This window comes from Microtus oregoni, unplaced genomic scaffold (genome assembly GCF_018167655.1).
Source record: "Microtus oregoni isolate MIOR12 unplaced genomic scaffold, Mior012 000096F_ref0000112, whole genome shotgun sequence".
NCBI lineage: Eukaryota > Metazoa > Chordata > Mammalia > Rodentia > Cricetidae > Microtus > Microtus oregoni.
In genome coordinates, this window is record NW_024544709.1 from 1,092,289 (window position 1) to 1,107,666 (window position 15,378).

Genomic DNA, 15,378 nt, shown 5'->3' on the forward strand with positions numbered 1-15,378 from the left:
GACAGCGAAGTCACACGGTGACGTGAGATGTCTGGCTTTAGTGGCAAACTTAATAGGGCAAAAACAATGTTGGTATTAATCTCATTTTCATCCCAAATACTCGGATGGCTGAGCCTGGGCCAAAATAAAGCCAGAGCCCACTAGACTATGCGTACCACATAAGGGTACATTTGTAGTCATTTTGTTTCCTAGCCCACTCTGAAATCTCACCTACCCTGGGATGCTCTGGAGCACAGCCAATGAGGCTGTAAAGCTCCACATATTTATTCGCATCTCTCCAAGAAGCCACACCCAACACAAGGCCCTCTTTGTACCTCAGGGAACAGTAGTGCCACAGTATTACCGTACTACGAAAGCTGACCGCCTTTGATTTTTTTTCCTTCTGTTTTTAAAATACGGGGATGTCTTTACGTCTCTCTTGTGGTTTCCAAGCTGCTGGACCCAAATGATTCTCCTGCCTCAGCCTCCTGAGTGGATGGGACATTCAGGCAAGCGCTTCCATGACCGACTTGAGGATGCCCATCTCGGGGGAGGAAAATAAAATCGAGCAGCTTGGGCAGTGAGATCCTTAGCCAGAGAGGCGAAACCGAGAGGGAGGGCGAAGTCCAAAGGGGGTGTGAGACCCGCAGGTGCGAGCAGGCGCAGAGCCGAGCTCCGGGGTCCGCGCAGGCGCTCAGGGGCTCCCGCACATCCCGCGCACCTGGAGGCGGAGCCAGGCCCACGGCCCGCCCACGCCCGCTCCGGCCGAAGCCCCCTCCCCTCCCTTCCCTTTGCGCCGCACGCGCGCGTAGGTGCGTGAGGCCGCGCCCGCCGGGGACCTGCAGTCGCGGGTCCGCCATGGAGCACATCCGCACGCCCAAGGTTGGTGGCCTGGGCGGAGGAGGGAGAGTTGGAGGGATGCTGAGCCTGAGCGCACGGAGCTGCCCCACGGGGAGCTGGACCGCGAGCGAGGGAGGAGCTGGCGGCTCCCTAGCATCTCCCTGTGCGCTGCGGGGCCGGCCTTTCTCTTGCTGGCTCACAGGCCTAACCGGAGCTAACCTCTTGTCCTTGGGGGGGAGGAAGGGCGGTTTGTGGGGTGCGCTGTGGACGCAGGGGTGGGCAGGAGGGAACGAACCCTAATTGTCTCTTGAGTCACAAGGTTTTTCTACTTGTTTGGTTCTAGGCTTCCAAAAAAAAAAAAAAATCGTTTTAGAAAGGTGCCTGTAGCTCTGAGCAGTTGAAAGGGAAGCAAGCCCTTGAATAGCAGGTGCAAGGAAAGCGCATTATAAACAGATGGCTTGAATGAACTTGGAAGCTTGTGGAAGCTAAGACTTAAGACTCACGCGATGCATCCTTTCCCATCGCATGGCGGGAGCTGTTAGGGGGCCTTCCTCTGAGCTTAGGATCCATACTTGCTATAACTGAATGATGGCGTATCCCTCTATTTCCAGTTTGCTTGCTTCTCAGGGAAGAAAGATGCTAGGGATAGATTCATCCGTGGGTGTGTGTTAAACACACCAGCGTTTGCCACTGAACAAAAATGACTGGTTTCCGATTATCCAGTTAAGTAAGCCTGGAAGCCTCCAAACCTTGCCATTCTTTGTTGAAATATAATTTAGAACAAAAATAATGTAATGATAGAAATTCCTATCAGATTAAAAAAAAAGATGGGAAGGAATACTTTTAAAAATTCTGCCTCTCTCCCCACTTCTCCGCTTCCTCCCCCCCTCTCTCCCTCCCCTTCTACCTTTTCCCTAACCCCCCCCCCAAAAAAAAATTCTGTTGTCTGTCTCTTGTTGCCATCACACAGTCCTTCTCGAAACGTCTTATGTTTAAAATCTAGGCCCCTGATAGACTTAGGCCAAAGCTGTATCTGAGTGAACAGAACTCATGTGGCCCCAGCGGTATTATTATTTCATGAGAAGGGAAATAAATGTAATTACTTTGCTGTCTACCCAGCAAGAAGAATTTATTCCTACATTCTGAAATGGTGGCCGATACCTCTTAGTTTAAAAAACCTCTTTAATATTATGTTTGTGGAAGACTCGGTTCTTCTAGCTTGCTGAAGAATGTCAGTTCCAGTGGCAAATATAAATTTCATTGGTGTTACACTGTGGAATTTAATTGCCTTACAATCAGGAAATTGTAAACTTAGAAGACAGTTCCATAAACCACAGGATAGGTGGCCCAAGGCTTTCAGGGCTTAAGTGGTACTAAATAATTTATTTGATAATGATGAATTTAACCCCTGTATTTCCTTTGTCTCTCACCAAGGGCATTCTTTCATGATGAAGAGGCCCTTTGTACAGGTGGTGTCTTGTGTGGATGTCACCAGCCAGGATGACAAGTTCTCTATCGTGGCGCTGGGTGGCATTCTCTCATTCAGTATGAACTTGGGAGAGTAAAGTCATTTTCTGGTCCTAATTCTGTTTTGTCTCAGACAAAGCCATTTATGTATACCTGAGCAACAAGATTGGTTTTCATCACCACCCTGTAGGCAGTGTTGTACGTCAAGGGTAGCTGTGAATGCAAGCCAACGCAGAACAGGAGACTTAAGACAGTATGAGAGCAAACAAGCACAACTCAGTTGCATGGTACTCAGCTGGGAACACCATAGAGGACAAAGTCATATACAGCAACAGCAAAAGGTTATAGGATGCTGGGCTCCGAAGATGACTCAGTTAGTAAAGTCCATGTTACACAAGTATGAGGATTTGATTTGGTCCCCAGCACGCACATAAAAGCGGGGTGTGTGTTGGCACACAGCTGTAACCCCAGCACTGAGTGGTGGCTGGCAATGAGGATTGCCAGAGCTCACTGGCCGGCCAGTCTAGTCAAAGCTGCAAGCTCCCATTTCCGCAAGAGAGACCCTGCCTCAAAAATGAGGCAGAAAGTGGTAGAAAAACAGAAGGCAGAGTCCAGTATCCAACTCTGGCTGCTAGGGGTGCATACAGCAGACACATGAATTTTAAACATTAACCATTGCATATGCATGAAGGAAAAGTGTATAGTTACTTTCAAAGCATACATGAAATGTGTAGTTGTTGAAAGTCATATTCATAGACTTCGTGTTTCTGTTCTATTCTCTGGGTTTTTCCATGATTTTATAGTTTTTTTATCTTGGGCTTGTGTATGCAAAACTTGCTTAGCTGATCCACTATTTACCAGGATGCAAAGGGTTTTTTTTTTTTTTGGAAATTAAATGCACGCATGATGTATAGTTCCTTTTCCATTGACAATGTAAGTTATTGATTTGTTCGGTGAAAACGAATAGCTGTCACAGCGTGTGCTCTGGAGTGCAGTTTAAGAAGATACATTTGAATTATAAGGAGTGCCTTGTAGGTATTTCTTTCTCTCTGTGTGTGCCTGTGTGTACACTTCAGTAAAGCTCTTTATAGAACATAGGCTAAACAGGATGCGTTTCTACCATAAGAGTCCCGTGCAGGGAAAAACTACTCCAAGAACAAGTTGCTTTGCAGTTGGGTGGGAGTGAGGCGCTTGGTGTTACCTGTACTGTTCACGGTGGGAAGCGGAGTCTTTGCTCTGCTGTTGTAATCTTCTGCAAGGCATTTCCTTCACATTTGTAACTTTGAGTTATTAATGGACTTTGTGACCCTCTCTGGTACAGACCTTGGCGTGCTTCCCCTTCTTCTAACTCCCACTCCTTAGTCTGGGCCCTTACTGAAGAGTCTCCCCATTTTCCTGTTTTCTTCTTTGCTGGGTAATTCTATTATAGCAAGATATGATCACACATTACTTATATTAATTTTCCTTTAGCAGCCACCAGACACCCAGCAGAAAGCAACTTAGAGCAGGAAGGGTTTACTCTGGCTCACAGTTGAAGGGTTTACAGCCCATCATGGTTGGGAGGCCATCATAGTGGAATGACTTGGCCCTAGGTTCTCAGTATGGAAAGGGAATGACACTGCTTAGTTATCTCCCCCTTTTTCTGTAGTCAGGGACCCCAACTCTTGAGATGGTGTTCCCCACATTCATGTGCCTCATTCATGCCCTAGTTATGTTTGTTTTTATATTTATTTATTTTTAATCCAGTAAAGCTGACAGATGAAATGAGTCAAAGGATTCTAGGACTTTGTGTGACTGACTTGTCCACTTTCCCCAGCTTTATTTATTGACCACTTCCTGACCAGGGCAATGCCCTTTGAAGGTTTAGCAAGTGTGATGGTTTCTTTTGTAGTGTAGGACTTACACACTGTCATTCCTTTCCAGGAGGAATGGGAGATGGCACACTCTGCTCTTTTCTTTACCAGGCTAAATTTCTCATAGTCAAAGTTTCAAGTAAAACGTATTGTCAGGGACTGGAGAGATGGCTTAGTAGTTAAGAGCACTTGTTCATCTTGTAGAGGACCCAGGTTCAGTTCCCAGAACCCACATGATAATTCACAACTATCTGTAACTCCAATTCCCGGGGATCCAGTGCCCTCTTTTGACCCCCACAAGCACCAACCCTCATGTGGTGCACATATATGAATACAAACAAAACACACACAAAATAAATCTAATATATGTAATCTCAGAGGGGATATTGCCTCTACCTTCATCTAAATTAGACTTGCCTATTTTTTTGTATGGAACCATTTTGTTCTTTTATGTTCCTCATTTTGGTTATTATATTAATTTTGGTGGTATTTGTTGACTGTTGAGCTTCCTTTCTTAATTGGGGATCCCAGAAAAATGTGGATGTATTCATTCCTTCATCCATAGCTCCTCACACAGTGAGGCATGTATTAAATAATGCTTGAAAGAATGAACAGTGCTCTTCATTTAAGTACTTCATTTTTTAAAATAGGCATATTAGCAATCTAGGTTTTATATGCCTTGTATCTGTAACTTGATTGGATTGTGAGCCCTCTTACATACCATACATACTACACACACACACACACACACACACACACACTACAGTAATGATTACATTTATATTTAATGTGCAACCTATTGGCTTTAGTATGCATGTGGTGTTGTGCACGCATCATCACTGTCCAGTTCTAGAATACTTTTTCATGCCCAAAGAAATCATTGTTTAGCTTTGGTTTACAATGTCTTAAACGTACATGAGTTAGGCTTTTTGTTTGTTTTTTGTTTTTGTTGTTGCTTGCTTGCTTTCCATTGGGTTTAGAATGTTGCTCAATCTTGCTTTGGATCCTTATACCCATCCTCTCAGTTTGGTACCAGGCACTATAAATTGTGCTTAGTGTTATTGCCTCGTTCCTCATCTTATCCAAGAGAAACTATGGTGTGCACATTCTTAGCAGCTGATGCCCTTTGCCCCATTTCTTAGGACTTTAGCCTTGGTAACTTTACTAGGTCTCTTAGCCATCCTTCGTCACTCCTCCAAACAGTTCATCTGAGCGAAAGGAAATACAGCCTTTTGAAATGATGACTGAGTGAATCTTGATGTTCCTGATGGCTGATGGTTTCCCTTTTTAGGTTGCTACAAAGTTCCATTAAGTTACTAATTTTAGAATCTGGTCTCGAATTAATGTCAAACTGTCCAATTTGACTTTCTTTCATTTGGGAATAGTGATCTCATTTGTGAGCTCTCTGACAGTAAGATGAGATTTTCTTTCTTTGCCAGTCATCATTGCTATACCATTGCCACTTGGGCTTTTTCTTTTATTTAGCAAATAATTTGCAGATGATAAATATAGTAGAGAGTGTATGCAGGTGTGTAGCACCCTGCCCAGCTCTGAACATTTTCTTACTCTCACAGGAATCACAATACACATTAGTGGTTACTTCCCGTTTCCCTTTCTCCTGACTCTAGCAACCAATAATCCAATAATATGCTTTTTTTTTTTTTATGTCATGAGCCACCTTTTTGGGGTGACTTCTGCTACAATCCTAGCCATGGTGGGTTTGTATGTTCCAGGGTAGTAGCATGCAGATTAGAAAACGTTAAATAGGAGGAACAGATAAGAATCACAGAGACTCAGGATAGTAGTAGGGGGGCAACTCAGCGAATACCGAATGCTGAATTTACCCACATTTATTTTCCGTACACTTTTATACCCAATACAGAAAGAGGGGAAGAAGGCAAAAGGCTGTTTTAACATGATACAAAGGACAACCAGAACAGTTACTTGCTTCAATACTTAAGACATCAAGCAACTATATCCTGAATTAAGCATTAAGTTGTTCAGGCAGTAAACCCACCCTAGATCAAGTATCCTGTTTGTATCCCCTAATGACTGAGGATGCCAAGGGTTTTCCCATGTGCTTACTCTAACTATTTGTGTATTTTCTCCAGATAATTTTATTTAAATCCTTCATTTATTTTGAAACTGAATTTTAATTTCTTCCAGATTCTTTGAAGAAATTATTTTATAAAGTCACCAATGCATATTAATTGTGTATATTAATGGATATCACTGTTAAGTTTCTGTGGGCACATGTGTCCTGCTGTGGTCATGCCCACTTTCCCAGATAACCTTTCTCAGCCTCCCCTTCCTCCCATCCCCCTTGTCTTTTTAATTGTCGAATTCTGAGAGCTCTGGGTGTAAGTCTCTAGTCATATTTCTGAGTTGTCAGTGTTTTCTCCTATTCTGTAGGTTTTCCTTTCACTGTTCTGATAAGTGTTTTTTTTTTTTTTTGGCTTTAAGAAATCTTGTGTATCCCATGCTTACCTTGAACTGACTCTGTAGCTGAGGATGACCTTAAACATTTGATCCAATCTGCTTCCACCTTCCAGTTGCTAAGATGGTGGACATGTGTTGACAGAGGTTTCTTTCCCACCCAGTCCTACAGCCATTCAGTCCCAAAGAAATACACAGAAACTTACATTAATTATAAACTGGTTGACCTATTAGCTCAGGCTTCTTATTAATTAACTCTTACATCTTAAATTAACCCATAATTCTGTCTGTGTTAGCCATGTGGCTTGGTATCTTTTATCAGTGAGGCATTCTCATCTTGCTTCCTCTGTGTCTGGTTGATGACTGCAGACTGAGCCTCTTCCCAGAATTCTGTTCTGTTCTGGTCACCCCACCTATACTTCCTGCCTGGCTACTGGCCAATCAGCATTTTATTAAACCAATACAGGTGTCAAGACCATTGTCCCACAGTAGACATGTGCCAACATGCCTGTTTTAAGAGATGCTGGTTACTAGGGATCCAACTCAGGACTTCTTGCATTGCCAGGCATCAGACCAAGTCAGTTCAGCTTCCCCACCCTTTGTGCCATTTGAAACATAAGAAGTTTAATTTTATTGACCCAAGTGTTCATGGCTGTTTACTTACGGCGTAGGGGAGGTACTCCTGGTTTTGGTGTCATGTCTAGATTTTCTTAAAGTTGTTTCTGAGTATTGAGGTCATGAAGACATTTTGTTGGAAAAGCAGAATGAAAACAATCACTACCCAGAAAAACCTACTTCTCTATGTCATGCTAGTCCTTTTCTTTGCATATGAGTACAAATGGAATTAAACAAAGTCTGGTCCATATTCTGTCTCTTTAATGTTCTTTTTTATTAACTATTTTTCTGAAAGGTGACTTTTAATAACCTCAGATACTATAATTATAGTCTGTGGTTAGACCATGCATAAGTTAGTCTAGGCCAACCCTACAGTTCTGGTAGATCATTTGCACGTCCATGCTTCTGTCTGAAGGGTGGTGAATAGTGAACAGCTTAGATACAGTCTCTCTTTCTCTCTCAGGTATTTCTATGTAAGTAGCGTAGAGTGACTTGATCTGCCCTCCCCGACCATTATAATTGTCTTCATTGGAGGCAGAGGCTCTTCAGGTTTGGTTGTCTGTGTAGACTGCTCCATATTCTCCCTGGACATACTGAGGAGGCAGGGTGCGGAGCTCTTGTGAACGGGAAGCTTGAGCTCTCGGTGTGCAGTGAACAGCATCTTCTGTTTCTCACCCAGAAGTCTTACATCTGTACGGAATTCTGGGAAGCAGTCAAAAGCCTTAGTTGCTTCATTGTTCTTAAGATAAGCATTTAATTTCTTTGATATTTAACTTATCCCCATCTTGTCACTGTAACAGTGTATTTAAACCACTGTGCGGAACTCTGTATATTTTTGGTTCCATTTCAACACACATTGTAAAGATTTATTTGATGACTCTGTGGCATTTTCTTCCAGAATTTTGCATGACACTATTGTAGCAGAATTTTTTAAATAATTTATTCTTGATGATGATATATGATTTGTTGATTTATGTGTCTTTGCTCACCTGTCAGGTTGAGCTTACCTAGTAGCTATTTACAACAACACTCAGGATGGCTGATCAAAGCCTCTCCTCTAGAGCACTGGAGCCCTTGTACTGGGCGCTGCACTGGAGCCCTTGTACTGGGCGCTGCACTGGAGCTTTCTGTGTGATAATCCACGTATTTCTCAGTCCCGCTTGCAGGTGAATACCGTTGTTAGCCATACTTCAAAGCTGAGGAAACTGAGGCTGAATGGGTTTTTCAACCCGAGAGGGCAGACTGAGACTCAAAATTGTACCGTGTGACTCCAGGTTTGATGGGCTTCACAAGTCCGTCATTTTTCGTTGCACTTTTGAGAATGAAGTGGAAGGGCAGCTGGGGGCTGGATGCTCCTAGTCCAGGCCTTCAGCTGTCTGCTTGTATCTTTAGCTCCAGGTTAACAGTTTGCATTTGTGTTACTCAGCGTTCTGCTTGCTTTTCTTGATATCGTAATTTGATTTTACCGTAAGAACCAGGAGCAGCATTGTGTGTTCATCTAGAAAGGTCCAATACTTTTTCACAACTGCAGAGGAGACGATCTGTGTAGTCAGTCACACATGGTCTCTCACACTCAAGAGATAAGGTGGCCTGCGTTGTTGGTCTGAACCGTTACACTTTAAAGTATAACTGTGGCAGTTACATCTTCCGTTTTCAGAAAGCCAAATCCTCTCAGAAATTGTGTTAAGCCTGCCTCAAAAATCATCCATATTTAGTGCTGGAAAGATGGCTCAGTGGGTAAGTGTTTGGTACCTCAAACCTGAGGACCTAAATGCCATCCTAGGTGAAGAACAGGGATTGGCTACAAGCAGGGATCCTGAGACAGCAGGGTCTCCTGGGCATGCTGGCCACCAGTGGAGCCCTCAAGCTCAAATGCCCCATTCACTGATAGACCCTGTCTCTAGAGAGTGAGGGAGAGAGTGATAGATGATAGAGATAGGCATCCATGTTTCTTGAAATCCTCGCCTTTAATAGGTTTAACAATATTTGGATGAAGTCTTGCTGTCCTGAGTTAGCCTTTGGTATTTAGGGCACACAGTCTGCTGTTGAACTAAAGAATTCGTCATACTTGAATTGCAGTTTTATTCATGCATGTAGTGTAGAAATGCTGCTCGCTGCCAATACCCTTTAGGTAGCTGGATGAAGACTGTATGATATGCATGGCCTGTGTGTGTGTGTGTTGTGGGAGAAAATGTTATGGAGAAAAATGTAGAACTTTGAGAAGACAGGTGGCTGGGAGTGAGTTAGGGCTGTTCTTACACATGATAAGTATTCCAGGTAAAATGGCTTTTGTACAGAAACATAATTTTCAGACAGTTCTAAACCTAAGAATGTTCTAAAATGAAACCCTATGTATGTTAGCAGTTTTTTCTCCTTTGTATCTTCCCGTACTCTGGCTACTCACTAATCTGCTTTCTTTACATATTTGCCTGTTCATTTTCTATAAATGGCATTATAAAATATGCTATTCTTTGTGCCTAACTTCTTTCAGTTAGTGTGATGTTTTAGGGCTCATACAATTTTTAGAATATATTGCTAAGTAATATTGTTAATTTTTTTTGAGACAAGGTTTCTGTAGCCTATACCAGTTCAGAGAATGATCTTGAACTACTGGGGTCACAGGCTCATTCCCACCACACATGGTTACCTAGTTCTAAGTGTGAGCTACATCTCAGCTATTGCTAGTTAATACTCTATTGTGGATGTATTCAAGGTTGTTTACTCATTTATTAGTTGATATTTATTAGTTGGTATTTGGGTTATTTCTGGATGTTTTATTTATTATAACTAGTGCATCCATAAACACTCATGTCTAGGTGTTTTGGGGGACATGTTTTGCAGTTCTCTTGGGTGTATAATTGGGAGTCTCTTGATTAATAACAGTTTTCCTGAGATGTTGTACCATTTTATATTTTCTATAAACATGAATGGGCATTCCAGTTTCATCCTCTCACCAGCATTTACTGTCTACTTTTAAGATTACAGTTATTCTGTAAGTGGTGGGGTATGTAGGCCCTACTGGGGGTGTTTTGCAACCCCTTGAGAAATAATTATTCTGACTACTTTTTTGTGTGTGTTGATGATATCTTACTTGGATACAGATCTGTTTAAGTCATTGGCTTGTTTTTAGATGGACTGTCTTAGTTTTTGAAGTGTAATTTAGCTGGGCCTTTAGTATTTGACTGTAGATGTTCTTCATAGATTCTGCTCACGAGTGCGTATATGACTCATGATTATCTTCTTTTATTCCATGGGATGTCTTTTTCTTGGTGTTGACCTTTGAGACATTAAAGTTTTTAGTTTTGGTGGGAGTTCAGTCCAGTTTAAACTGTTAGTGCCTTCCGTGGTGCCTTGGCTTTTACAATCCATGGCCTAACCCAAGGTCCCAAAGTCTTAGAGTTTAGGTTTTATATCTTGGAACGAAGTTTTGCTGGTTGTGTGAGGTATAGGGCAGTAGTGCTTTTCTTGTGGAGCCACTTGCTCCAGGGCTGTTTATTATTAAGACCCTGCTTGATCCAGCTCCTTGTCTTGGCACACATGCTAAGAATCAATTCAGCACAGATGTGTGGGCTTTTTCGGCTCAGTTTTGTTCCTTTAATCTTTGTGTCCATCTGTGGTCAGTACCACAGTTCTGACTACAACTAGGTATATGGTCTCCATGAGTTCCTGAGAACTCTCAAAACGTTGGCTCCCTCATCTTTGACGTTTACAGACCAGACCGAGAATGTATTTGCAACAGTTAACAATGAGGCTCATGGTATTTCTTAGCACTTTATTATTATTATTATTATTACTCTGATTGCAAAAGGAGATGACGCCAGGTTTGTGTGCTGTGAAAACTTCCATGCAATATTAGAATAAAAAGAAATTTCTCAATCCATTTTGGTTGACCTACTTACTCGCTTCCACACTTCACAAGGGGTTCAAATATTTTTCTCCCCTGGAGGCAATCTACAAAGAGTGACTTTGTGTAACCCAGCTCTCATTCACACCCTTGCTCTCAGAGTGTATTTTTCTTTAATAAAAACATTAATCTCTGCAAGCTCATGGATTTTAGGAAACTATCCAGTTTTGCTCCGGGAGACACTGAAAGCAGCCTATGAGGAATTGCCTGAATTCCTAAGGGAGGGTCTTTTTGGAGTGGATGTGTGGAGAAGGTGAGGTGGGGGGTATTGGGAGGGATGGGATAGGGTAGTGGGGAGGACAAGACACACAACTCTGTAGTAGAGGGAAGTACCAGTCCTACTGAAAAGGGAGGCAGTTAGAGCATTTGCTATGTACCTAGAAACATTTGCATGCTGGAGTAATGGAGACATTGAGCACCTGTGTATGGCCATCTTGGCCATTGTTCCCTTCTTGGTAAGTTTTAGCATTTCCTCGGTAGACTCTCTTGGTTCTGCGTCATCTCTGTAGACTCAACACTGTCTGAGGTGCTTTTCACAGAGGAGAGTTACACAAGGTTTTCTCACCCTGACTTTGTGACTTGTTTTTATTGTTACTTCTTCCACTTTGGACAGGACAAGCCGTGACAGTATGTATGACCAGATAGCCAAAATTCCGTGACTGTGCGTGTGAAGTCTCAGCTTTGTATTCTTGCTCAGTGCTCAGAGGGCCTGCAAGTAGCTCATTTTGTATCATATTTCTTAGGCCAGGAACAGTTTAAACTATTTTTTCTAGTGCCCTTTCCCCCGGTGGACAGCTAGTTGAAGCCTTTGGGAGTAAGAGTCCTTCCCAGGACATGGACCCAACCCTTCCTCCCACAGCCATTTGAAATAGTTTAAAAATAGCTTCCACTTAAAGCTTTGTGGCAGGCCATGACAACTTTATAAAAATTGTATATTTACTTTTCTCTTTTTTGCTTATTAAAACACTGCTTATCACAGATTCCCGGAGAAATAAATGTATTGCCAAGCTCTGAGAGAAAATTTGATTCCTCTGGGCAAGTTGCAAAGCACAAGTTACTTAGATGTTCAAGGTACAGTTCAGTCAGTTTTAGCAGTTAAAGGTTTAAGAAGGGGGTATGCTGCCTTTTGGACTGAGTAGATAGCCTGAAAGCCTGTCCGTGCCTTTGTTTGCTAACTTGCATGTTTCTCATATGGTCAGTCTTATGTAAAGGCCTGGCTCTCTGATGGTTAACATCACTGCCACACCTAGTTTCACGGAACTGACATCGTCATTTGGAATTAAGCATATTGTAATCATTTTATACAGTGTATTTGTAATCTCTATATGGAAAACCATTTCATTTCTAGAGCATGTCTTTCTCAAGCCCCGTTCCCTTTCTCCTGTAAGCTTTCCAGTGGTTTCCCACCATCCTCAACATCAAAGTTGAGCTCATATCGTGGTTCGGAAGACCCTCCAAGATTCATCTCTGTAACCTGTGCCAGCTGGTCCATTCCTCCCCATGCTGACACCTCTGATCAGCCCTCCCTGCCACCTGAGCATCCATGGCTGCTCCTGCCTTTGTATTTTTTCCCCTCTTCTTGGAATGTTCTTTCCTCCACACTTCCACATGGCTGACTCAGTTGAACATGCTCGCCAATTTATTAGAGAAGCCCTTCCTGTCAGACCATTGTCAGATATGTTTATCTGCTTTAATTTCCTCCCTCAGATCTTTGGTACTCTAGCATAAACAGATGCATGCACACAAATTTTACTTTATTTTTCCATCTGGTGTATTGTCTGTTTCTTGCCCACACATCCCCAAGTAGAATGCAGGTGGGACTTTAACTCAGCTATTTATGTATCCCCAGCATCCAGGCCAGTGTCTGCTACAAGGGGAGGAACCCTTACACTGTCCAATGAATGAAGAGAGAATATGGTTTAATGTGACTCTGGGTCCAAGACTCAAGACCTTCATTGCCCTTTTTTCTTATTATCCTTCAAGATTGTATCATTTTAGTTATAGGACATAAGTTCTCTTTTCCTATATTATTCCTGGTCTTTGACTTTTAATGTACTCCATAATAGACAATTCCTCTTTATCTCATCTGAAAATTCAAATTTACTAAGAGTACCTTCCTGTTTAATCATACCCAGTTCTACCTGTAAATTCTCATATGCTTTGTTTTTAACCAAAGCACTATTAATTTTCCTTTGTTGGACACATATTTTAGCACATATGCTAGGCATTAGCCTACAAAGATGAAAAAATTGTGATGCCCATCCTTAAGGATCCTACAGTTGAGGGGGGTTGATCTGCAATTGTTAGGGTTTGTTGCTTCTGGAATCCAGTAAGCCATGGAATAGCTATAAAAGTGGGTGCCGATATTGTTCATGGGGCTGCAGGATCAAATACAGAATAACTAGTGCCTTCCTTGAGATTGGATTCCAAGCAGTGCTGTAGGAATAGCATGCATTAAGGCAGTGCTTGGTAGGTGTAAAATGAGTGTTAGCTACCAGAGGCATCATAGCAACTTAGAGGACAGAGAATGGCCATTGCATGGGGTGGTTGAACAAGGAGGGATTAGTGGGTAGGCCTGAGTGTTAGGATGAGCTGAGCATGTCGTTTCCCCGTGGCAGGGCATTAGTGCAGCTTTGCCTTTCAGAACTCAGAAGAGGCCTCCTATTTTTGTATCTGTGAGACATTTGCTTTGCATGAATTTCGTAGAGAGGAAATAATGGTCTTTTAAGGGCTCTATAGTAAGAGGAGGAAGAGCATGTGGTGTGGTTGTACAGTCTGTCTTTCAGGCGTTCAAGAGTACAGTCTGGGGATGTGTAGACACGATGCAGCCTGGCTTGCCCCTGGATGGGCCCGGCTTGTCCCTGGATGGGCCCGGCTTGTCCCTGGATGAGCCTGGATGAGCCCGGCTTGTCCCTGGATGAGCCTGGATGAGCCCGGCTTGCCCCTGGATGGGCCCGGCTTGCCCCTGGATGGGCCCGACTTGCCCTTGGATGGGCCCGGCTTGCTCCTGGATGGATAGCCTCCACTCTTCCATCCTCAGGCCCTGTCAGGTTTGGTGGGAGAGGCTTACCTCCCTCTCTGCCTGAGGTGTCTCTTCTCATTGGACCACAGTAAGTTCCACTTGGCACAGCTTGGCCTTGGAAATATATTTTTCCATAGCTTTCGAAGAGCTTTATAAGTAAAGGGTTTATTTAGTCTTTTATCAGCTAATGCTTTTGGTAGAAATATGTCAAATTCAGAAGAATTTTAGAAATTTAGAAATTTTTTTTGAGAAATATATCTTTATCACAAAAAATAAAGCCTCTAGCATTTTGTATTCATTGACTACAAGGTCTTTTCTCCCAAAACTAGTTAACTTTTTAAAATGACTTTATTAATACATCTATCATTATTTGTTTTTGTTTTTTGGTTTTTAGACAGGGTTTCTCTGTAGCTTTGGAGCCCTTCCTGGAACTCCCTTTGTAGACCAGGCTGGCCTCGAACTCACAGTGATCCGCCTGCCTCTGCCTCCCTATAGGTTACTCCATACACTTCATATTTGAATTATATCAGGCCTAGCATCTGTTCTTAATTTATTTTTTAAACTTTTTCAATCCCTTTCTCTTAATTTATGCTTGCAGAAAATGGTATTTTTGTTGAGGTTATTTTAAGGTGGTGCTGAAATAAATCCTGGGGCTCTCCTTTTGTTCAGCAGCGCATGTTCCTTTGAGGCTACGCATCCAGGGTCACCCTACCAAAATAAATCCTTCAGCCCCTTGCAAACTCTCAAGTGTCTGGCCACTTTTGAGAGCTGACTTGTGGCATGATGTTTGCAGTTGCCCCCGAGCCACAGGCGCGTTCTCTGGCCTTTCCCAGGGGTTCCCAGCACTCTTGTTCTGTCAGTAACATTGCTCTGTGTCACCGTTTTAAATCCATGCTCTACCACCGATAGTTTAATGTCCGTGGGCCCCGCTTTCTCAGCAATGAGCTACACGGATAGAACAGCATCCTGCTCTTGTGTAAACATTCTAGCTCTATTCAGAATTGTCAGGCTAGTTTCCTTGCCTTGATCTAAGTCAGTTTGAAGAACTAAATACAGGAAATGAAACTTTTTTTTTCTCATTTTAAAAGAAAAATTCTCAAATCCTTTGTTTTCACAGATGGACTGTAACTGTCTAGGAATAACTTGAGACTGTGTATGTGGCTCACAAATCTTTAAAAGGATGTGCATCCAGGACTCCTTTTTCCCGTGTGGTAGAAGGACTTAAACATTCCCAGGAAATTGGGAAATGTATTCCTTGTTTA

General features: G+C 42.6%; 1 protein-coding gene across 2 annotated transcripts in view; it reads left to right on the forward strand.

Annotated features, from left to right (window-relative positions):
- The first annotated feature begins 714 nt into the window (after positions 1-714).
- Positions 715-15,378, forward strand: part of Mtmr7 (myotubularin related protein 7) — a 90,844-nt gene continuing 76,180 nt past the window's right edge. For both annotated transcript variants that reach the window (XM_041644463.1, XM_041644464.1), the window contains exon 1: positions 715-861. In XM_041644463.1, the coding sequence (XP_041500397.1) occupies positions 838-861 (24 nt within the window). In that variant the 5' untranslated portion in view covers positions 715-837. The remainder of the gene's footprint in view (positions 862-15,378) is intronic.